The sequence below is a fragment of the Podarcis raffonei genome, chromosome 10, assembly GCF_027172205.1.
Source record: "Podarcis raffonei isolate rPodRaf1 chromosome 10, rPodRaf1.pri, whole genome shotgun sequence".
NCBI lineage: Eukaryota > Metazoa > Chordata > Lepidosauria > Squamata > Lacertidae > Podarcis > Podarcis raffonei.
Window position 1 is genome coordinate 47129761 of NC_070611.1, and position 25233 is coordinate 47154993.

A 25233-nucleotide genomic window follows, 5' to 3' on the forward strand; every position below is an offset into this window, starting at 1 on the left:
TTCCGGCAACTCCTGCAGCCACGTTGGTACTAAATGTATTGCTCTCCTTTCCTTTTGACCACATTAGCAGGACTGAGGGTGGAGGGTCTTGTCATCTGGGCAGCCCAAGAACTCAATACCCACTGGCCGGGGGTGGTCACTTCAAGGCTGATAACATAGCAGGTTGACTTCATCCCCAGAGGCGCACTCCATTGTCTCTGGAAGCAGACAGATGCCAACCTGGAAAAGCAGCACATTTCAAAATGCCACTTTCTAAACTATTAAAGCTATAGGAGCTACCTGAATAGGTGAAAAGGCCATAGCACAATGGTTGAACATCTCCTTTGGCTAGGTTCAATCCTTGGCAATCTGCAGGTGAGGCTAGGAATGTTCCCCATCAGGGGTCAAAACCAGGGTTCAGCCTGTTTCTAACTGCTTCCTCTAAAGAAAGAAAAAGAAGGAATACAGTCTCCCATGTAACCTCCTCTGAGAATGCATCTGATGACGGAGACACAAGTCAATAGATGTTTTTTCACAACTGTCTTTTTTTTTTTTAGTTTTCAAGGTGCTGCAAAACTCTTGGTTGTTTATTCCTCCAAGTATCCTCTTTCCTGGCCATGCCTGATGGGAGCCACTTGCTATGCCCTCCTGTGCCCATCCTGTCGAACCTGAGCAGCAGCTGGAAGCAGCTCCTCCTCGCAATGGAATTTCGGGAGCACCAGGGCCTGCCAATCCACATCAGCCCTATGCTTCATTTGACCCTGTAATGTGTCTCCGACAGTGACCAGCCCAGGAAGTGTGAGGCCCCCTGCGGCAGGCAGGTGTGCTGTGGGCTCCTTCTTTGAAGGCCTCCCTCAGCAGGCTCAATGAGTTGATGGATGAGAATCATTCTGAAGGAGGTTAACTGGGCCTACCCTTTACAATGAGGAAGGAAACCCGACTGCAAAAACCCCTCTCCCTGATGATCCTGTGCAAACGACACTTTAAAGGGTAACAAGCAGAGGACAGGATGCAGCCTGCCAGAGGTTTTTGTAAAGCAAGGACTATCTTTGGTAAAAGCTGTCAATCCAATTTAAATACTAACTAAACCCTCTGGGCAGGAACTGTCTCACGTCTGTGTCATTAATGATGCAAAATTAAAGTCAAACAGCAATAATGCAGAGCTGAACACTGTAACGTATAGTCTCAGTGAAAACATCAGAGATACATGCTGTGCAAATGTTTGTCTATTTTAAAATTATATTCCTGTAGTTTGGGGATTAATGTCATGAAATACACATGGGAAGGATGGGGAAATGTTAGCCATGAAGTCAGAGGGATATGAAACGCAAGGAATACAGACTATGATAATTACATTAAATGTAAAGGTAATTTCACTGACTGTGTGTTAATGATAAAACAAACATCCTGACACTGGTAAATGAATTGATGCCTGTAGAGGGATTAAAAACAAACAAACAAAAAACCAGTATTTTGACTGAGGCGCAGTGCTGTCAATGGCTGATGGGAGTTGTGGTGCAAAACTGCTGGAAGGCACCAAGTTGATGAAGGCTTTGCTACCCGATCCTTTTAACAGTAAACAGGAATTGAACCTAGGATCTTCAGCAGGCAAAAGCATGTACTTTGAAACCTGCTGAGCCTCCCCTAGCAGCAAGTAGCACAAGTATATAAATTCTCCACATGATGGGAAGCAATTTATATCATTATGGGTGGCCATGCATGAAGTCATCACGGCTCCGAAGTGGTGCAGCCGCTTATGTGGAGAGGGAATCATGTTCCCTCCCAAGACAAGCACACATTCATTGTGAGTGTAGAGGGTGCCATCTGCTGCCAGCTCGGGAATCCACAGGCTTTGCTCAGAAGCTTGGACAGTCAAGGACGTTGCAGTTGTTCGCTGCTAATGGCTTCTGGAGATCAGCCCTGAACAGATGCCAGCTCTTGCGACATTAAGGAAATAATGGCAGCTTTTGTGTGAGAGATTTTACTTTCTTGGGCTCCATGATCACTGCAGATGGTGACAGCAGCCACGAAATTAAAAGACGCCTGCTTCTTGGGAGAAAAGCAATGACAAACCTAGACAGCACCTTAAAAAGCAGAGACATCACCTTGCCAACAAAGGTCCGTATAGTAAAAGCTATGCTTTTCCCAGTAGTGATGTACGGAAGTGAGAGCTGGACCATAAAGAAGGCAGATCGCCGAAGAATTGATGCTTTTGAATTATGGTGCTGGAGGAGACTCTTGAGAGTCCCATGGACTGCAAGAAGATCAAACCTATGAGTGCTCACTGGAAGGACAGGTCGTGAAGCTGAGACTCCAATACTTTGGCCACCTCATGAGAAGAGAAGACTCCCTGGAAAAGACCCTGATGTTGGGAAAGATAGAGGGCACAAGGAGAAGGGGACGACAGAGGACGAGATGGTTGGACAGTGTTCTCGAAGCTACCAGCATGAGTTTGACCAAACTGCGGGAGGCAGGAGTGCCCGGTGTGCTCTGGTCCATGGGGTCACGAAGAGTCGGACACAACTAAATGACTAAACAACAACATAGCAAGGCCATTTCTTGGGGCTCTGCAAAGCTACAGGTCTTCACAAAGACTCGCTGCGTTCTCCAGGAGCTGTTTTCTATTCTGAATGTGGCTGCAACTGTACACCTGGGCGGAGGTGGGCACCCTCTGCATCCTATGTTGCATTGCGCTCAAATTGATCTGCTGAGTAGATGTCAGGGCTGGAATTGCCATGTGTTACAAAAATTCTGGCAGCTCAGGCTGAGTTCTCCTGAGCATGTGTAGAGTTTGCTTCTCAAAAACAAAAGAAAAAGATTTTACACACACATATAAAGGGGACCTAAAGCTGAAGTTTTCATCGACCGTATGCATCATGCTTGCCTTTATATGAGACCATAGCCTTGCCTTTTCTTGGGCTTTGGTTCCTTTGCCTCAGCCTACCTGCCATGGCACAGTGCCACATTGCTTGAGTCGGCTGATCTGCTTGCACAGTGGCTTTGCAACAATCTGAATCTCGTTCTATCCAAATGCACCAGCACAATAGTACAAGATGCCTTCAACTTCCCATTATTAGATTTTCCTACAGCCACCATACAGCAAGAGCTCAGACGGCTGCCCTGCAAGAGTGGGCCAGCTGGATTCCCGCCCCGCCCCCCCTGAGTTGCTCCCTCCCATTGCGGTTAGGGTGGCTGTGTGCCCTAGGTTGCAGTGGGCAGCCCTCTCTTTGAAAGCACCCTCTGTTTGAAGGGCTGTCTGATCCATTCCATTAACCATTTCTAAATTTGCATCTGTACATATAAATTCACAGAGCAGTAGCTGTGCTATTCTGGGGAGTAGGGAAACTTAGGTCCTACAGGGGGCCAGATGTGGCCCTCCAGACTTCTATATCAGGCCCCTGGGACTTTAAGCCCCTCCCCAGGCCACAGCCCTTTGGTCCAGATCTGTGTTAGTCCTCCTTGACTGCTTTTGCCTGGGCGGGATGTTTCCTTGAAACACATTAATGCCTCTTGCTGAGCAGGAGATATGGTAGAGATGTTTGTGTACAGGGAAAAAGTGAAGAGACACTTCTGTTGCTCCACCCACTTTTGCTTCTAGCCCCACCCACCTTGCCTCTGGTCCTGCTCACCACTGGTGTGTCCCAAGGTTCCCCAGGAGGAAATGTGACCTTTGGGCTAAAAAAAATCCCAGATGAACAAGTGTGTGTGTGGCACCTTAGAGCCTAATCTATTTATGGCATATTTGTGTGTATACACATAAACACAAAATATCACATGAGTGCATATATTGGCCTGTAACTCAGGATAAAATGTCATGCATCTGATGAAGTAGATTTTTCTCCGTTGGCACTGCATAACTAGCCACCTTAATTGTGCAGAATCAATCAAAGAGAGAGAAAAAACCAATATAAAGCCAATACAATTCTGAGTGACAGCAACGTGTGTGTGTGTGTGTGTGTGTGTGTGTGTGTACTATACTTTCATTCACACATCCAATACTTTTTTCTTTAAAAAACCCGACTTTGCTGCTAACTCCTTTGCTTACAATGTGGTAACAATCCTGTTAGAAAAACAGCTCAAATGCAAATCCTCATTGTTCGCCGCTCGCGAGTCTAAGAATACCAATCACACGGAAATCCTGGAGACAGGCCCGAAGGCCGCGACGATTTCACGATTAAAAGAGAAATAATTAACCGACGTCGACCAATTATGGGGAACGGAAAGAAAACAAGCACAGCTACGGGCCAATGAAGCCAAAGGAAGGAAGGCCCTGGGTAGAAATGAACCAATAGGAACGTTGTATAGGGATATGTTTAAAAAGAAAGTTCCGACTTTATAAAAAGCACATGGGAGTGGTACTGGGGGGCTTATTCTCTTTCTAAACGCACACTCCTCCAAACGGAACTTTTATAGGCGGGCTTTTGACAACAATTGTCCAGAGCCTGCCTACGAATGCTTGACGTTTTCCACCCTGACTGCTCGCAGAGCCTTGCAAATGGGAAGAATGCAATTCGCGTGTGAGATAACGGACACTTTTGTGTCGAGAAATGTTATTCCGTTAGTGAAATACACCAACTGTTGAATGCCTGTCTGCAACGTAGCTTCATAATAATAATAATAATAATAATAATAATAATAATAAGCGATGCGTGACAGATGTCAAGGAAGCAGAAAACTGAGGCAGGGAAATATAATGCTACTTGGATTTAGGGTCAGTAAGAGCACAACCCGATCTACGACAGGACGGCAGGATGCCAAATCTTTGCAGCTCATGTCTGCTGCTGCGCGACGAAGCCCTCATTGAGATTAATTTTATAGAACTAGCCATGCTGAAAAACTCTGCTCGAAAAATACTCCTGGCGGGAACGCGACTAAGGGGCCTATATAGGATTCGCGATCCCTCTTCTATACAGGAAAATCCCGATGCAGGATGGTGTTGGGAGCAACGACGACTGGGGCGGACACAAACCGGGGGCGATTGTGCCTGAGTAACCCTAGGACACTCCCGGGTGCCGCTTTTGCTTGTGCGACGCGATCCTACGCATGCTTGCTCAGAGAAGTCTCCCCACAGTGTCAAGCGGTGGGGTATAAACTTAGGCAACTGCTTACAGCGAGTCAGTCCATTGGTCCATACAACTGAACTCAGTATTGAATAAGCTGCGCGGTTCCCTCCAGGATCCATCTCCGTTCTGCCTCGGAGATGCCGTGGATTGGAACCTGCGACCCGCTGCGTATAAAGCTAATGCTCTACCACCGAGCTACGGCCTCTTTCCTCCGCAGCTCGCGCCCCGGTAAGCGCAGAGGATCACAGCCTCCGCCACGGGTGCGCGTACTGCATAAGAATGCTATTGCTCTCCAGGGTTCCCAGGCGCGCCGCCAGCTTTAAGCACCGGTGCGCGCGAGTCTTCCCCTCTCTCCCCCACTCCCCCCCCCCGGTATGTATCGCCCCATCTTTAACATATGCATTATTATTATTTTTGCTCGGCCCTTCTTTTCCCTGCCTGCAGGGAGGAAGCGTCGGAGAGTGGCAGCTCGCTCGCGCGGGCGCGCTAAATAAAGGCCCGGGCGCCAAGGAGCTGGGACTTCTCTCGCGCGCTCGGGCAGGTTACTTGTTGTGTGCGAAGAGGAGGAGGAGCCGCCGCTCAATCAGGTCTGAGGCTGGCGCGGCTGCTCTCCTTCCGTGCGCTCGGTGCCTCGCTGACAGCCGGCGCTCGCGAGAAAAGGAGGGCGGGGGCGCTGCTCTCCCTAGCGCGCGCGCCTGGGAAAATGTTGCGCAGGTTCTAAAATGGAACGTTAGAGGCGGCGTGCCGGAGCGCGCGAGGGGTGTGCGTGCGTCTCTATCTCTCTCCCTCGCTCCCCCCCCCCGCCCCGCCGCGCGTGTGAGTGTGGAGTAAGTAAGCGCGAGAGCTGCAGCAACAGCAGCAAAATCAGGAGCCCGCGCCACGCAGCACTGAATCCGCGAGCAGCCGCCTTCGCTTCCTCCTCCTCCTCCTCGCCGTCTTCTCCCTGTATGGAGCTTTCCGCTATCGGGGAGCAGGTGTTTGCGGTGGAAAGCATCAGGAAGAAGCGCATAAGGAAGGTGGGTTCTGCTGGCGTCTCCCCCCCCCCGCCACTACTCCGGCTGCAAACAGCGGTCAAATAGGTAGGAGGGAGGCACGCGGGCCCCGCTTTGATTTCTATTTATAAGCATCTAGGTGACCAGCTCCTAGGCAGGGGTCAAAGCGGCTCCTCCTCGCCTAGGAGAAGCCTCTCGGAGTGGTGGTGCTGTAAGTAACAGCTCGGCATCGTATGCTTCCCACCCCCACGCCCCACATCTCATCATACGCATGCCACGGTGCGAGTAAGGGGGGCGTGGCGGCGGAGCGTCTCGTTATCCCGCCGCCAGGGGGCGGCAGTGAAGCCCTTGTCACTCTCCCTCCCCTGAAGGCATGGGCATCGGTTGGCTGTCATGCTCCAGGCGAGGTTGTGTGGCAGTCGTGGTGATTGGCATGAATGGTTTCCACCGCTTGGGACCCCTGCTGGAGGGTGAACACAGGGGGCATGACTTCGCCCAGTGTTGCTCTGCCTGTTTCTACTGGGAAGTAAATGCCATTGACTTCAACGAGGCTTACTCCCAGGTCAGCGGCAAGTGTGCATTTAGATTGCACACCCTTGGGCTCACTTTGGAACCTTACTTGCCCCCATAGTAAAGTGGAGGTGTTGCAGTAGAAGGAGTTCTCCTGGAGGAGAAACATCCAACATGCCCGTTAGAGTTAGCGGGTGTCGCATTCTCAAAGCCCCTACTCCTCAGTTTGAACCACTTCCCTCATTTCCACTCCTGTGGGAAAGAGGAACGGTTTGGGTCTCCTGGAAACCCTGCCAGCTTTAAATATATGGCGGTTGGCACCAAAGGCATGATTGAAACTTGAGATGGGCACTGGAACATCTGAGCGTTATTGCATGGACTTGATGGTGTTCTTGTCAGAGCTTTGCCTTGTTGTTTAGGCCATTCATTTCAAGTGAGCAATTCACTGTATGCTTTATCTGCCTTTTGGGGGTCTTTGTGCTATCAATTTCTTAGGGGCCGCCAGCCCATTGTCTTGCAATGGGAAGTATGACTACCACCCATCTCTCTGTATGAAGGGCTTGCTCAACAACCTGGACATTGAGAGACTGTGAACATCTTGACATTTGGGTGACTTGGGGTACAGTCCTAACATTACTTACTTGGGAGTAAGCCCCATTAAATTCAGAAGGACTTACTTCTGAGCAGACACAGTTAAGATTGCGCTGTTATCCCTAGATGTGTAATTTCACACCAGAGGATTAGGAACCTTCTCTTGACTTTTGCAAGTTAAGGCAACCCATTCTGGAAATGGAAATAGCATTATACTTAAAATTTATGATAATCATAGGTGGTGGGTTCCCCCCTCCCCATTTTTTGTCCTTCTGGTCTTATGCATCTTCACAGTCCTTCCTAGAGGGGATGAGTTATGCACTTTGGAAACAACTGTCACAGGGCCAAAAAGAACCGTATCACATCATACTAGCTCAGCGCGCCTATAATCTCTGAACGCTGCTGATTGTTCGGTATTTATTCCCCCTGCCTTCCTTACCCATCCATGTATGGTAGGAAATGAAACCATCACTTTAGGGTTGGCTTGCTGATCATGCAGTAGAGGAACAAAACCTTCTGTATTAAATTGACAGGTAGGCTGGCATCCTTTATTGTGGGTCAATGAGGATGTGTAAACAGGGTGGAGTGGGAAATGATACCTCCCCTAGCAGCTACCTGGATAGGTCTGCCTGAGACATTGAGAACCATTCCTGTAGCCCAGCCACATGCTCCATTTCCATTCATTTTTATAAGATTATAGACCATCTAGAAGATGACATGTGATCCATCATATTACAGAATGCTGTAAGTAGAGAGCTTGCGTGCCAAGAGAGAGGTGTTTCGTAGGAGAGGGAATGAGAAGAGCAAGGCAGACAGATATCGAGCAAGCAATGCAGCAGGATCCTTCAGAATTTCTTTTAAAAGGATATTTTTCTTTTCACTTCTTAAGGATTCCTTCTTAATTGCATGTATATGCTTTGATTCGTCTTTCTGTTGGGTCTCTGTATATGCTTTCTAGCTGATCGTTCTGGAAGAAGACCCTCTTGAAAAAGGGCCATTGCTTAGGTCTGCATGGCAAACCTACCTAGGGATGTAGCTCAGTGAGGAGATGCTTAAATTTCCAATGTGAGGAATTGGACAATTTGAAATTTGTGAGGGGGTTTATTATGGTTCACATCCTGCCAACCCAATTTACTTTACTTTTTTCAGTTATTGATTTTGTTTTTGTTTTGTCTCTCCTTTCCCTCCCATAGGGTAAAGTGGAATATCTTGTGAAATGGAAAGGATGGCCCCCCAAGTAAGTGCTGGGGTATATTTGTAAAGCTGCATTTGTGTTAATTATCTGTCCTCTGTGTTTTGTTTCTTGTTGACCCCACTTCCAAAAGGAACACCATTCTTTCCTTACTTCCCTTCCTGGCCCTATTTAACCAAGAGTTCTAATTTCTTAAACATTTTCTTCAAATACGTATCCTTGGAGTGGTGATGGAAACAGTTCATTCATTAGCAGGTGGCTCCTTTTCCTCTGGAACCCTAAAGATACCTTAAACTTAAGTCTTCTAAAAAAAAGAAACCACGGGAGTAGTCCCAAGGAAATAGTTGCTCTTCAAGTCTTTTTAGAGAGCACGGGATGCAGATCTAAGGAAGGAAGGAAGGAAGAAGTACGTTGTGTTTGCTTCAACTCCAGTAGAGTAACGGCAGAACAGTAAACAGGGGTCCACAAATGTTGGCTTAGCACCAAGCCATTATTTGTGGTCGGTAGCAATGTCCCCTTCTCTGCAGCATTCTCTAGTGCATACAGAGGACTCGGGAGAGGGGCACAGTCACCTCTCATATGGGGGGCAGTATGAAGATGAGAAGGGGCGCTGCTTTTTCACCTGATCGAAAACTGCAGTGAAAATAAGGCTCCTCATCATAGCTGCAAAATACTGCAATATGTCTTTACAGTGCTGCTGTCCAGAGAGGGCTGGGTGCATTTGCCCCTGACCATCCTGAGTGGGTTTGTGGATACCTGTCAATAAACTTCCAGTGAGGTATTAACGTACATTTGGCTGCATAATGCTCCCCTCACCCCTCCTTTTGAATGAGGCAGTACCTGCCACTCGTTATTTCTTTCAGAGGCGTTTCCACCGAGATATCGCTTAAACAGCTGCAAGTTTGATGCCTGGTGTTTATTGCTAGTTAATGCCTCCCCAGAGGAAACTGCATTGCAATAGGGAGGCATCTGCTTTCTTCTACCCATGTGGGATTATAGTGCGAGCAGAGTAGTATATTGCATATTTTAATGCAGGGGTATGTGGGAACTGAAGCCCTCCAAGATGTTGTTTGCTCCCACCATGGCCAGTGATGGTGGAAGTTGTAGTTCAGCAGCTCCCAGAGGGTCACAGCCCCACCCCCACCCCATTTTAATGACATAACTGAGAAGGGGCTAAGTGCCTGTTCATGTCAGATGCAATCCAGCAGTTGCAATTTAATAACTTGCAAGAATATAGCCACTCTGCAAAAACAGAGCAGAGGGTATCCACCTTCCTGCTCGCTCTGAGCTCTCTGTGTGCAGCCACAGCAAAAATAATAATAATTCCTTTTTGGACCAGGAAGAGAGTTGTGTCCTGGCCATACGTTCTGTCTTCCATATTAACAATGTGTGGTGCTGCTGACAACATGGTGTTGTCAAGCTCATTAGCTAAACACTTCCCCCAAGATGGCTTCAAATTAGAGTTTGGCTGGATTTATTCATTAGTCACATCATATTTAAGGAGAGAGAGGAGTGTACTATTGCTGTTTCCTAATCCATGGTGATTTTCCACTATTTTTCAGTGGCACTCTTTAAGTTCCACACAGCAGTCCTCCACTGCTCTCTCTCCCCCCACCCTCAAGCTCTATAGTGAAACAAATGCTAAAATAAGGATATGATGAGCTCATAGCTTTTCCTAGGACTGAAAAAATAAGGGCTTCATAGATCCACTAATAAGTGAACAAACCATTCTGAAGATTGACCGATAATTTATTTTAAGAACATGAAGGTCAGAGCTGTGCTTAAAATACAGCTACAAATATTTTATGTTCATTTTCTTGATCGCCACTGGTTATGTTGTAAACCACAAGCAATGTACAGCACCCCCCCCCATCTCTGCATCCGTTCATCCTAACACATTCCTGTTCATCTTTTCTCAACTTTTGATACCTGCATAGTATCTTTTTGTGTCTGCGTTCCATCTTACTCCATAACCCTTCCCGGTTTTGTGCCAGTTCTTCCATTGTGGCTTGAAGAAAGCAGGCAAATGGTTATGCTTCAAACTGTTTGGCCTCTCTCCTCCCCAGTTCCCCCCCTGCTCATGCTCTCTTCCTTTCCTCCTGATTTTCTGGATGCCTTTTCTAAACAATTTTTTAATAATAATGAAAATGGCCTGCATGCCCCACCCATAGGAGCTCAGAGCCAGGGATTTGAAGGGTTATGGCTCTGAGTCAGCTGCAAGCTTGTTTACAACTTGGGTTTGAAGGGGGGGAGGGAGGAGTAAGGCAATCATGTGACTTGTATTTTCCAGAATGCGTGGTCTGCAGTTCTGCTGCAGTCTGGCCTCTCTCTCTCTCTCTCTCTCTCTCTCTCTCTCTCTCTCTCTCTCTCTCTCTCTGTGTGTGTGTCTATGTGTGCCGAGCTGCAATGTTTTTCTATACTGTATGCAGTGTTTTCTCACTGCAGTCAAGCAAGAAGCTAAACTGCAGAGGAATGGGCAACACCCATAGGACATTTTTTAAAAGATCTAATACATTCCCTATCCGTTACTCTTCTTCTCTCGCCCCAACCCCAAACGCTTGCCAGCTCTGCTGCCTTCTGTAAGAAATCCTTAGCCTCTCTTTCCCTCAGAGCTTAAAACAAATGGCGAAAATTCTGTGCAGCAAGGAGGTAGAAAGCAAGCACAACGTTTGCTCAGCTCGCGTTTTTATTTTTCTGGTTTGGTAACTTTTTTTGGTCGTACCTCAGGCTGCAAGGAAGATGGCAGGGGCAGAGGAAGAGCTCTTACTGGGAGGTAGAGCTTGGCTAATGATGAGGACTGAATAAGAATTAATGAAAACGAAGCTGGCGATGTAAGCTATTTATAACCTTGCCCTTCCCCTGAGAGCTGGATGTGAGAGACATCTTCTGAAGTAAATGTATTGACTTATTTAACATCACACCTCATTCCCTAAAGCCTCAGGGCAGGTAAAGAAAAAAGAAAAAAAGCCTGCTGCAAGGCAGGCATGTGGGAGTCAGCTGCTGGGTTTTTTCCATTTCACATTGCAGGAGAAATGAAGGCTGAGCAATTTATTTATTTAAAAAAATATTTATACCCTGCCTTTCAGCTTGGCAAGAGAAAGCTGTGATAACTTGGAGAGATGGGAATTTGCCTAAGGGTGCCCAGAAAGTCAATTCCTGAGTTAGGATTAAGGCTGAGATCCTCTCTGGTCCTGATCCTATGCTGCCTCTGAGGTTCATCTTCTAATCCTTCCTCTTTGACAAGTCACCAGAATGGAAGGTTTTTTGTATTTATTTATTTATTTATTTATTTATTTCTGCAGAAAGATAATCTCATTATTATTATTTTAGAAAAGTAAACGTGGAGAAAACCTACATTATCTTCTGTTGCAATCCCACTGACCTGGTTTGTACATCAGCGCACACCATAAACTGTGGCTTGTTCCAAATTTGCCTGCTGTGCTCTAACCTGCTTGTCCTGGAGAGAAATGAGCCACGATCCATGGCTTAGCGCCAGGTTTGAACAAGGGATCATGCTTTGTTTCTCCCCAGTACAAGCAGGGAGGAGCAGCTGTGTGCAGTTGGCTTGTGAGAAATGATTTATGGCTTACCTTGACATGCAGGTGCTGCAACTGTGTCTCTATGGGTGGGATTCAACTAAGTTCTACTCAGGTAGACCCAACCGAAATGAATGGACATGTCCAAGTAAAGTCCATTCATTTCCATAGGTCTACTTTTGGAGTCAAACTTAATTGACTGCTACCCTGTCTGTGTATATTATATATACAGTTTTTCTTTAAAGCATAAACCCTGTTTGCAGAATGTTTTTCATACCAAAAGAAATATAAATAGCTGCCATTTCATCATACATCTCTGCATAGACTTTTTTCCTTTCCACAGCGCAGTCATAAAACTGCTACTGGCTTACAAGATAATATGGGGTGACTAAGTTACCAAAGCTACCTCAAATTATTTGCTATAAGCACTTCAGCAGCTATTAACACATTCCCCACCTCTTCCCTCTCTCTCTTTTTTTTTTTAACACATTTTGTGTATCATTTAGAAGAAATTATACCTGTGGCGTAAACAGCAGCTCTTCTCTAACTGTTTTCAAAATAACTTTTACTACTGAAGATTTTTCACCTCCCTAATGTGTTAAAAACTTAACGTTCACCTTGATGCCATCAACATCTGCAACATCCTCTCCTTTTGCAACCACATTGGCCTGCTTCTGCACATCATAGTGAGCCATAAACATCTATTAGCATTGCTGTACTATATAAATATATATATATATACAGAGAGAGAGCGCTAGCGTAATTCTCTGATGGCATTCAGGCTAGATTACAGTAATGTACTGTACATGGAGCTGCTATGTTTGGAAGCATCCACTGGTCCAGAATACATTGCTAAGAAGTTGATGGTGGTGAGTCACTTGAAGTACACTGTAGAATCTGTAGTGTCTTCATAGAAACTGTAATGTCTTATAGTTTGAGCACAATTCAACAGGCTAGCTTTGATTTATTTACCGTATTTTTCGCTCTATAAGACGCACCAGACCACAAGACGCACCTAGTTTTTGGAGGAGGAAAACAAGAAAAAAAATATTCTGAATCTCAGAAGCCAGAACAGCAAGAGGGATTGCTGTGCAGTGAAAGCAGCAATACATCTTGGTTTTCCGACTTCTGGGATAGCTGCGCAGCTTGCATTTGCTCCATGACGCACACACATTTCCCCTTACTTTTTAGGAGGGAAAAAGTGAGTCTTATAGAGCAAAAAATACAGTATTTTTTAATTGCCATGAAAGCAATATGGGTTAGGGTATCTTAAGGATGCTTAATTAAGGTATCTTAATTAATGCTTTTGAATTATGGTGCTGGAGAAGACTCTTGAGAGTCCCATGGACTGCAAGAAGATCAAACGCATCCATTCTTAAGGAAATCAGCCCTGAGTGCTCACTGGAAGGACAGATCGTGAAGCTGAGGCTCCAGTACTTTGGCCACCTCATGAGAAGAGAAGACTCCCTGGAAAAGACCCTGATGCTGGGAAAGATGGAGGGCACAAGGAGAAGGGGGCGACAGAGGACGAGATGGTTGGATAGTGTCTTCGAGGTTACTAGCATGAGTTTGACCAAACTGCGGGAGGTAGTGGAGGACAGAGGTGCCTGGCGTGCTCTGGTCCATGGGGTCACGAAGAGTCGGACACGACTAAACGACTAAACAACAACAATCTTAAGGATGGCCTTATCCCACATATGTCTACCTGGGCATTTAAATCATCTTCAGAGGACCATTCTATGTATGCATCCACCACAGGAAATGTGGTCACAGTGTTTGTTTTTTCTTTCATTCATTCTCTCTCTTTCCCCTGCCATCTCCCTGCCTGCTTGAAGTCTATGATGATGCTTTTTTGGAGGATCTCCCCCCCCCTCCGATTTCCTGGTTGGAATTTGTTCCTATTCCCTGCTGGGTCGCTTTGTATTGTATTTTGTGTTGGTTTTTAAGTTTTATGCCACCTTCTGGAACCATAGTTGATTGACAGGAAGGGTAAAAATACTTCTAAAGTACCATGTGTTCAGAGATCAGTTTCTGAATTCTTTTTTTAAAAAAAAGCTTTAATGAATCATACTTCACAGCTCTAAAGTCATTAACTACGCAGGCAAGAAACACTGTAGCGTCTCCAAATCTAGTAGCCTAGTAAGATCCTGCCATTGAAAGAATAAGCTGGTGAAATGCACAGGGTTCTGCACAGGAGACGTTTTGTAGGAATCCGGTTTTCTTTGGCTGCAACAGGCAGATTTAAGACTGAGAACAGAGAGTTTATGATCCCCTTTTTTCAAAGAAGGGTGGTCACTTATTTGATCCATTCCATGTACGGAAGTAGAAGGGTATGGTATAAATTTTATTTTAAGAATTTATTGGCAGAACCCTTGGGTGGGAAATGCAAATACTTTATTTTTCAGCTGTTGAGTGGATTGCAGTCTCCAGTTGATAAGGGGAAAAGTGCTAGAACATTGACAGTGCTAGCGACACCCTACTTGACCAGAAACCATTTGATGGTTTTCTCTTGACATTTTTCCTCTTAGATACAGCACATGGGAGCCAGAGGATCACATTCTTGACCCTCGCCTGGTGATGGCTTATGAAGAGAAGTAAGAATATTTCCTTTTTATTTTGGGGAGAGGTTAAAACGAGAGGCCTTGCATCAAAGAGATCTAGCATGGTCAGGTTGGCTCAAGAGTTTCTCTCTTCCCCTATCAAGGCAAGGAGAGCTAATAATCTAAAGAGCAGGTACCCAGCTGAACTGAGGCTTCTGTGCCATGGCTCAATTACTTGAGAGCACCCCAGTGTGAAAAGTTCCCAGAATATGCTGCAGCATCTTCACCTGCCCAGTAATAAGACAAAGGACAATATTCCTAGCTGCCTGGACTGCATGTAACTAGGAAAATCAATATGTGCCACCAACCCATGTCGGATAGATGTATGCCAGCAGCAGCCATGTGTCTTCCCATAATGTGTAGTTAGGGTCTAAAATATCAGTATCTTACCTAGCCCAATGGGAATTACCATTGGTTGCAATAGCACATAACACTAAGCTGAAAATCCTGACTTGCTAAAGCAGGGTATGCACAAGCTATGTGTGAATGTACAGTGGTGCCCCGCAAGACGAATGCCTCGCAAGATGGAAAACCTGCTAGACGAAAGGGTTTTCCGTTTTGGAGGTGCTTCGCAAAACGAATTTCCTATGGGCTTGCTTCGCAAGACGAAAATGTCTTGCGAGTTCCTGCGGGGGTTTTTTCTCCCCCCCCCTTTTCCCAAGCCGCTAAGCCGCTTATCAGTTGATCCGCTAAGCCGCTAAGCCGCTTAACAGCTGATCGCTAAGCCGCTTATCAGCTGATCCGCTAAGCCGCTTATCAGCTGATCCGCTAAGCCCGCTAAGCTGCTAATAGCGCTAATCCGCTAAGCCGCTAATGGGCTTGCTTCCCAAGACGAAAAAACCGCAAGACGAAGAGACTCGCGGAACGGATTCTTTTCGTCTTGCAAGGCACCACTGTACTCGGTCCCTTTCCTGCCATTCACTCCCACCCTTTGAACCGGCAACAAAACAAGGCAGGATATAGCAGTTAACCAGAGCTTCCTGTTGTGTGTCAACCACAAAACTATGCTTAATGGTGAAACCAGCAGCGTAAGCCGGCTTTAGACTGTGATATCCATCTCATAGGGTTTTGTGTCTGCTTGTGTGCTTGCATGCACCGAACTGTCGATCCCAGATGTTGCTTGTATAGCAGGTAGGTATCGATTCGGTTAAGCATTGCTGAATTAGGTTGTGGGGGGGAGAGAACAGCTTCAACTACCAACCAAGCCAAATGAAAGTCTCGCCCTTCTCCACTACGATTTGTATTTGCACAAGCAACAGCTCTGTGATATGCCTTAAATAACCTGGATCAACAAGCGGCCTTGTTGGTGCTCTTGCTGTGTTAACAAATGGAATTGCTAGGTATCTTCTGTCTCCTCAGGGAAGAGAAAGATCGCGCCTCAGGTTACAGGAAGAGAGGCCCCAAACCAAAACGTCTCTTGCTGCAGGTAAGGGCCCAAGTTTGTCGAATTACACTGTCCGTTCCTAAGCCCCAGCATTGCTGTACCGACTCAGCTATCCACTACATGCATATATATATATTTTTAAGTACTTCTACATTTATTTTGAAAATATATGCCCTGCTTGTCCCTCCACAAAGGGGTTGCTCAAAGCGGCTGACAGAAAAAGAAAAGAAGCAAACATAACAAGAAAAAACACAAAGTTCATCCCCAACCACCAAGGCCAAAACAATCAGTGCATATAATGCCAAATCATGGTTCTGAACACAGCTCACCGGCTCCAAATCTTGAAGCTATGATTAAAACAAAACACTTTTCCTTAAAATGTAAGAATCGCTGCGTACACATTTTCAGGCAAAGTTACCCTACAGATCTCTAGTTTGAATTAATCTTTCCTATCAGAAAGTTGCATTGCACACTATCGTGTGTTCAAAGCAATGCTCAATGTGTCCCGCTCCTGTTGATCATTCTCCATTACAGTTTTTTTGCTTCCGTATAAATAATTATTATTAGTGTGTGTGTGTGTACATATATATCATAAGGTGAAGAGCATATTGAGCTAGTTCTTCAAGGATGTTATGGTTCTGTGGCTACAGGTGTTCACAGAAATACTGGGGCATTTGCAGAATTGTGATTTTTCTCCCTCCGTTTGCAGAGGCTGTATAGCATGGACCTGCGAAGCGCACACAAAGGGAAAGAGAAACTCTGCTTTTCTCTGTCACGGCGGTTTGGGGGAGGAGGAAACAGCCTAGCCAAGGGAGGGCAGACCGAGCTGCCTGAGAAGAGTGGAGCGACTGTCTTGCCCTTCCCGCTTCGGAAGCAGAGCAAGAACCAGAAGTACCTGCGCCTTTCGAGGAAGAAGTTCACCCGCATGGCGAGCCTGGAGAATCGGAACCGCCGGCGGGAGTTCTTCCTGAAGGAGCCAGTGGCGTTGGAGGAGAGGCAGACCCCCAGCGACTGGGATGAGGCCACGCAACCTGCCAGCAAAGAAGGTAAGCTCTGGCAGACACCCCCAGCTACGTAGAGCCCATCTCATCTCACTTGCTTGGGCATCCAGGTTCCTCTCTTAACTGTTGCACACCGTGCATGCCATTTGGGGCTAACCCTTTATTTGCCAGCTACCCCTGCAGGTTGACCTGAAGGGGGAAATCTCAGATCTAGGATTGTTCCCAGCTAAGTCCTACTTGGAGCAGACCTATTGAAACCAATGGGCTTAAGTTAGTCAAATACATTGATTTCAGCTGCGTGTGGCTTAGATGGAGACAACGCTGAGTGTTTGGTTAGTAGACACTCTGAATCTTATCACCACTTGACACTGGCGCTCATTTCCATGCCGTTCATTCACTAGTCCGGGCAGACCAGCAGGGTCTGTGCAGGCCGTGCTGCCGCTCTCCTGCCAAAACCGCAAGGGTAGATTGAAATCCCCACAATAGGAAGCGTTTAATGTCATCCTTCGGGCTTGATGTTCTGCACAGCTTCTTAATGACAGCTGGCCTGTGAATGCACTTCTTGTCTGGGTTTTTACTGTGGGTGACCATCACAGAAGAAGAAGCCATGTTGGTAGAGAAGTTTCTCCCCACCTCCCTGTGGTCTCTTGGGTACATATGGTACATATTTAAAGTGGTTTAGTGGGTATCTCGAAGGATATCTAACAGAGATCAATCTGTATTGGGGGTAGCTAATTTTTTGTGGTGGACTTGTAGCAAACCCTTCCAGAACCATGTGCTGAAGTCGCCTCAGGCCCAAAAAATTACAGTGGTACCTTGGTTCTCAAACCTAATCCGTTCCGGAGACTTCCGGGGTGGCGCCATCGGCAATGGCAGACTCCCTCTGAACCGGAGGGACCAGCTCCGCGCGAAACAGGTCTTTTCCGCTACGGTGAAGCGGGGACCCTTTAAAAAATCACAGGCAGATGAAGCCTGTGACCATGGGACTCGGCGGGCACCTTTAGCGCCCCCCCAACCCACAAAGGAACCCATAAACGGGCTCCGAAGCGAAGAGGGGGAAGTGGCGCGGTGCTGTGAGTCTACTGCTTTTTCCGTGGAGCGAAGCCGCATAGCCGTTGCCGGAGAGCGCTGCCTTTTTCCTGGGACAATTTGGCATCTAAAGAATCACCCGTGAGTACTTAAAACTCGAACAATTGGACTTTAAATAAGGATTGGCCAGTAGAGAGGAATTGGACTTAAAATTTACTTCAATTTGGTACTGAAACGGGAAGGTCTAAACAGGAAGTCAGCCTTCCGTTTCTTTGTAGTCAGAATAAAGCAAAGACAACGTAACTAGAGCATAGAAATTCACTTTTAAAGGATTGGCTTTCATCATTTAAAATCGTGGAACCCCCCTTCGGTAGCAGGAGAAGAAGGGGGACCTCTTTTTGGATTGTTTAAACCTGCAGAAGTGAGTTTAAAGTAAAGTAACTTTCCACCGTCCTGATCCTGGAGCGGAGTGTCAGGACTGACGTTTGAAGCTCATTGACCAGAGACAAATGTTTTTGACAGATAGCTGAAAGAAAAGTAACATAGTGACTCCATTGTTTCCTTTCACATTTCAAAGGAACATATATTGACTGAATATTTTAAAAAAGAAACTTTGTTGCTATTGTTCTTAAAAGAAAAAATAAACAAGTTGTCCCCCTAGAGGGAGACTGTGAAATTGTAACCAACTTCAGGAGCTTGCAGCTGTTACAGATTACAGTCGTGGGAAAGGACTTGTGACCTTGCAGGACAATGTTTTCAGAAGCTCTGTTGGGTGCTTTCTGTAAAATAAATGCCCTATTGGATCAGCTAAGCCAGAAGACGGACTTGATGACTAATGCGACCAGAAATTTTGAACAGGCAGTAGGAAACTACATGGAGCCTACCCAGGAACTAAAACAGGAGTGTGCTGACAGCACAGATGAGAGAAGAGGATACTGCTGAATCCTGGGTGCCAGAAACGGAGGGAGCTGCGGCCCTGCAGGAACATGAGCCTCTGGATTTGATAAATGAATTTGGAAAAAACCAGATTTGGAAAGATAAAGTTCGGTTTGGTTTGGAAATGGGGGGTTGGAATGCCCCTCCCATGCAGGGATGTTTGGACTTTCTGAGTCTGGTAATGGGCCGTCAGATGTTTGGAGCTGTGGGGGCTTTTAATTTTGGAGGGAATCTGAAACAGGTGTTTAAATATCACATGGAGTTTAGTCTGGATTATGGAAATGGGGCTGATCTGTTGAAAAGGGTCAAAATTATTACTAAGCTGGAGTTACTACGAGTGAAAGGAAAATATGAAGAAGAGCTGCGGAAGGGACATGAAAGAGACTTGAGGGCCTCGGATATAAGGACACCAGGTTAATGCGCTAGATAAATGGGACAAAAAGGACTGACAAAATCTGGAACCAGGAGGAAGGGACGCTGGATGAAGATTGGATTGTCTTACTTTTCTTTTTTTTATCATTAGGACTGTTTTAAAATAATTGATGAATGTTAGGAAAATGTTGAAATGGAACTACTTGGTTCTAGTAAAAATGTTTAAAGAATTAGGTTAATGATATGGTTATGAGAAGCTGGTAAAAATAAGATTTAAGTTTTAAGTTTTAAGGTTTGCTATAAGACAAGATGAAAATAGATTAAGATAATGTAAGGACAAAATATTATGAACTATGGAAAGGATTTGCTGTGATAATTATTAACCAGGATACAAGGAAGGGGAGGAGGAGGAGGTCAAAGAAAGAAGGTAATGAAAGTTAGAAATTTGAGAATGATGGATGTATTTTTTTCTGTTTTGTCTGTTTTTCTGTTTTTCCTTTTTTATAATTAAAAAAAAAAATCTTCAATAAATATTATTTTTTTTAAAAAAATCAAACTTAATCCGTTCCGGGAGTCTGTTCGACTCCCAAAACCATTCGAAAACCAAGACACGGCTTCCAATTGGCTGCAGGAGCTTCCTGCAGTTAAGCGGAAGCTGTGTCAGATGTTCGGCTTCCAAAAAACGTTTGCAAACTGGAACACTTCCAGGTTTGTGGAGTTTGGGAGCCAAAATGTATGAGTACCGAAGTGTTCGAGAACCAAGGTACAATTGTATTTGGAAGGAGCCAGGTCTGGTCTTTGGGCTGGTGGCCTTTCCTTCCCCGGTTTACACACCCTCAGCTGAACCACATCAATTGGGCTTCACGAAGGAAAGCCTAGATTGGTATAAAATGCATATAAACTTCCTAGTGTATATAGGAAGCCTCTATTTTTAGTAGAGGAACACTTTTGTGTTGGAGAGCTTTTACAGTGGTCTTCACACACATGCATTGCTTGGAGGGCTACGTGGTACTGTTGAAACCCTGTGTGACATCCTCACCAGGAGGTTTGTATGGACTCCATTGTTTGGGGGGGGGGAATGTTCCTGTGGAAAACTGGATCATGTGCCAAGAAATCTTCATTCTACAACTTGCATATATGCAAATAAAGCAAACTTGCTTCATTAAAAATAACTTATTTTACACCTGCTAGTCAGGGAGCTTTGCCCATCCAAGAAGGACTTTAAAGTCAAGTGCATGTAAATTGTAGCTTCTAAAGTTTCAACAAGCATTGTCTGTAGATGGTAAAGCCTACCTTTGCAACCTTTAGGCCTAGAAAAGTTACTTAAAAAAAAAAAACCTGTTTAAAAGTGAAAATGTAGGGACCTTGGGATACTAATTATGTGTGAGTTTGGTATGGGAGTTTGTTCCTATATGTTTAGTTCTAGATAGTCTCTCATACTTTTGCTATTTTATTTGACACCTGTTATTATACTTTGTTATGTTTCATTATAAATAAATGTGGAGGGAGGGAGTACTTGGGGTGTGAGGCAGGGCTAGTGAAGGAGTGTGGCCTGGGAGGAGTTTCAAGGGCTGCATTTGGCCCCCTCGGCCTGCGGTTCCCCACAGTGACAGGCGGGGAAAGCAGAAGATAATCCCTGGAGGTAGAAATGCTGCCAAGCTCATGGTTGCAGTTCAGAAAATACCCTTCTGTAATTGCTACTTGACCTCTGCTTTTAGAGCTTTATATGGTTTTCTATAGGGTTTTGTGTATGATGGTTGTAAACCGCTCTGATTTTTTTTTAAAAAAATGAATAGTGGTATATGAATATCCTAATAAATAAAACATCTGACAGGAGTGTCCATCTGTGTTGATATTTGCACTTTTTGCACAGTTGGTTTGGATAGAGCAAAGTGGGGTTTAGATTATTTGCAGCTGCAAGCCAAGATGTTGACTAGTTCTTCTCAAGTCTCAATAACACAATATGGCTGCTGCATTTTGTGGGGTACTTTGGAGCCTTCCATTGTAGCTTTCATTGTGAAGCCCCTTGAGGTGTAGCTGACAAATTCTACTAGAGAAATGTAAACCTTATTTTTTTTATTCTCCCTTCAACGTGAGCACACATGTGGAATCCCGGGTAGTGTCGGGGAGAAATGGAGCCTTTCTCAGGTGAGAGTAGACACACCTCAGATATCCGAGAGAGATGCCAGGAATACCCAGTTAAAGGGCCCACTTTCCATTCCCAGGTGGGACAGGAGGGTGCAGAACAGGTAAATAAGAGAAGATGGAGGCCTCCCTCCCTCCCCTCTCCATGTATCTCTCTTGGCATGGGGGTGGGATTATTGCTGCTGCTTTTTTATGTATAAGGTCCCAAATGAGAAGTCGAGGAAGCGGGTCCCTCATTCTCAGCTGTTGCTGAGGCCATTTGGGTGGGTAAATGTGTCATGAAACTCCTATGGAGGAGAGGAAATGTAAATTCCCACTTGACACTAAAAGGAAACTAATTTTGAGGGATTTGGAAAGCACAGCATCTCCTTTTAACTTTTCTGTGGCGAATTCTCCTTTTTCATATAACAAGCATCTGGAAAATATCTCCTTGGTTTGTTGCACAGTATAAACCCAATACCAAACTATATCCCTTTTAAGTGAGAGGATTTGCTTAGTGCAGAGGTTTTCAACCTTTTTGGGTCCACGACTCCCTTGTCACCCCTTGCCTGCAGAGCTGCAGTTATGTCACCCCTTGCCTGCAGAGCTGGCAAGCTCCCACCCTTTCTCAAACACCCTCCCTTGTGGAGTGTTCCCTCAGCCTCCTTGGGAGTCCTGCAGGCAGCCGCCCCTGGTCTCTGAGCTGCCATAAAGAGAGGTGCCTCCTAGCCCTGCCCCACAGGGGCCTGGGAAGCACCCCCTGGCCAGCCCCAGAGGCACCATTCACATGGGGAGCTTGTAGCCAGAGCTGCTGCCACAAACATCTGTGCAAGCTTTTGGGAGGCAGAGACACGAGGGCATCAGAGGAAGGGAGGGAAGGGAAGAGGGACAGAGGCCATTGTTGCCTGCGGCAGCCCTGACCATCATTCAAGGCACCCCAGGGTGCCATGGCAGACTGGTTGAAAACCACTGGCTTAGTGAATAAGCAGGTGGGGGCAGGTCTCAATCCTATAGCCTGTAAAGTGGGTTTGAGGTGGTTTGCATAGGCCACATATTTATTGGTCTGTGACTGTGTGTTTGCTCCGCCCCCCCATTTGCGTCAGTTCGTAGTTGTCCAGCCTGTTCCATAAGAACAAGATTGTTGATTCCTATTGGTCTCCCATTTCCCCCTCCCTCTCACATGCTGTTCTCTTTCCTCCTTCCTCTTCCACAGTGAGCTCCGAGGCAGCAGAAGGCAATCTTTCCTGGAGCCCCGCCCTGCCGCCAAATGAAGTGACAGTGACGGACATCACAGCAAACTCCATTACCGTGACTTTCAGAGAAGCACAAATGGCAGAGGGCTTCTTCCGAGACAGGAGCATCCCATTCTGAATCTGCATTTTTCTATTATTAATATTATTTCATCGTTTTTCTTTTCTTCATGCTTGGAAGATTTCTGTTTCCTTTTCGTTTTGTTTTTCATTTGTGTGTGTGTGTGTGTTTTCCCACCCCCCGCCGTGCTCCCAATCAGATTTTTCTAGGGGTGGGTGGATTTAATTATATTATTTAACAAGCAAAATCCGGAAATTTTCCTTCACAAATGTTTACAGAGGATTTTGGTTTTATTTTGACTGTTGATCTCACTGGCTCTCTCTTTCCCTTGCTCCCCTTTCAAATAAGCAAAAAAAGAAAAAAAGGAAAAAAAAGAAGGCAACGTGGGGGTGCCTGTACATTTTTTTCTCTCCTCATTTGTTATAAAGACACAGAGAGAGTATATAGATATTATGTGTTGTTGCTTTGTCCATTTGGGAAGTGGAAGCTTTTTTCACTGGCAAAGACATTTATTCACAGTGCATTCTGGAAAAATGTCCATTCCCTATATCAATTATAGCATATCTGCAATCGAAGGAAGGACCCGGTGAATGTTCAGAAAAGAGGAAGATGCTAAATACAAATTTCCCTGTATTCTTCCATGTTTCAGAGTTGATTTTACTTCATCACTTTCCAGTGGTTGTGAAAAGCAGTGGTCCCCCTCCTTTGGGTGGCTGAGTTTGATGTTTGATGCTTCCTCCCTTTTCTGTACTGTACAAGATGTGGCCTCCACAGTGCTTCCATGCTATACATTTGGGAGACTTCCTGTACTCCGGCTTGCTTTGTTGTGTCACTCCAGGGAATGTCTTCATTGATTTCTCTCTGTGCACAGCCAAATTACATTTGGTTTAAGTGAATCCTACCAGGTCTGACTATCACTGCACACCCACTGAGAGCATGCTCTTGAACAGCCTCCCCCAACATGGTGTCCTCCAAATGTTTTTGGCTGCAACTGTTGTTTGCCTCGCGCAGCTTGACCAGTGGTCAGGTATCATGGGAGTCATTGTCTGAAACATCTGGAGAGGACAAGGTATGGGGAGGCTGCTCTACAGTGTGCATCATCCAATGGTTCTCTGGCAGATGTGCAGGGATTCTTAGCAAACAGTTGGACCTAGGAAGCTTGAATCCTCCCAGAGCAGAGTATGATTGTGTCCTGTGTAGAGGATCCACAGGACTGATGATGGGTCATGGCGAGGAGGGATTGGATGTGCATCAGCACGCATGCAGTGTCAGTGAAACCTCTGAACCCCTGTTGGAACAAACATAACCACATGAGAAGCAGATATTTGTTCCTCTGGCAGGCTGATGGAATAATGTGATGTGTAAGAACTAAGCCACTACGGCTATCCGGTAATGAACTGTAGCTTTACATGCCCGCCTTTGGCTGTTCTTGGATGCATACAGATGAAGTTGCCCGGTGATTGCAATTCTGCTTATATAAATAGCTGGAAGACTTTTTGTTAATTTTAAACAACTGCTTCAGCCTGCCCCACTTGGACATTTCTTCTCGTTATCAATTGTGGTGGTGAAGGCATTCCCAACTTCCAGGAGGTAGTTGGGAATCTCTCTGGTTTTGTGTTTAAATATTTGCCAGGCTCAGGATACTAGAGAAACGCTGCATAAAATTTTATCCATGTTCAAGCTTTGCTGTGGACTTCCATTATCTGCCCATTGTCATGAAACTGGCTTCATATATCTCTTGAGGCACGGGGCTTTGGGTGGGTAAAAGTGGAGGTGATGATAGAGTGAGAACTTCCTTGTGAAGTCAGAAGAACTGTAGCTGTTGCCTTGTTGAATTGGTAGTGTAGCAGATATGGACACTGGCCAATATTGTCCTGTCTGATCAAAGTAAGGGGTCAGAAATATTGGCGCGAAAGGGAATGGGGTTGAGATATGTTTATGAGACTTATAAAATTCTTCCACTTCAGTTTTGCCCTTGATGTTATCTCTCTTGTTCAACACTGGAGCCTCTGATGCTTGTGTGTGGTTTTCTTGACAAATAAGTGTGTGTGTGAACATCTTAGCCTTTGCCAGGGAGAAGCTGCTTGCACTTCTATAGAGCCTTGTCTTGCACTTCAATGCCTTGAAATTTGTGCTGGACTTCTTTGTGACTTTTTTTTATATATAAGGAACGGTGGTATCTATGAACTGTATAGCTTTAGAATATTTTCTTGTGCTTGTGTGCTCCTATAAGTTTACTTAAGCAAAAGGGAAAGTTCCACAAAATTTATCTTCCTTTAGAGAGAGAGGATGGCAAGCTAGAAGGCAAGGCTGCAATCCTAGCCATAGGTACTTCAGTTTATATCCTACTGAAATGAATAGGACTGACATCTGCATATACGACTAGTTTAGGAATTAGGGGGTGAAAGAGAAACTGACGGAGCAATAGAATGTTGCTGTGCACCTTCTGATGATCTTATTTACTGACCTCATCGTCTAGCTTACAAAGAACATTTCTTCCCTTAGGTGTGTGAAATTACATTAGTCTCTAGAGATTGTGAAAGCTGAATTTAACAGCCTGTGGAGTTTCTAGTCCCAGATACCTGCAATAAATCTTTCACTACAGACCCGAAA

The 25233-nt window shown here is 45.5% G+C and overlaps 1 protein-coding gene across 1 annotated transcript; it reads left to right on the top strand.

Moving 5' to 3' along the window:
• Nucleotides 1–5616: 5616 nt before the first annotated feature.
• Nucleotides 5617–25233, top strand: CBX7 (chromobox 7). Its single transcript, XM_053406654.1, has 6 exons — nucleotides 5617–6058; nucleotides 8329–8372; nucleotides 14392–14457; nucleotides 15823–15889; nucleotides 16557–16893; nucleotides 22523–25233. The coding sequence occupies exons 1-6, from the start codon at nucleotides 5990–5992 to the stop codon at nucleotides 22678–22680; spliced, it is 741 nt and encodes a 246-aa protein (XP_053262629.1). The 5' UTR covers nucleotides 5617–5989; the 3' UTR covers nucleotides 22681–25233.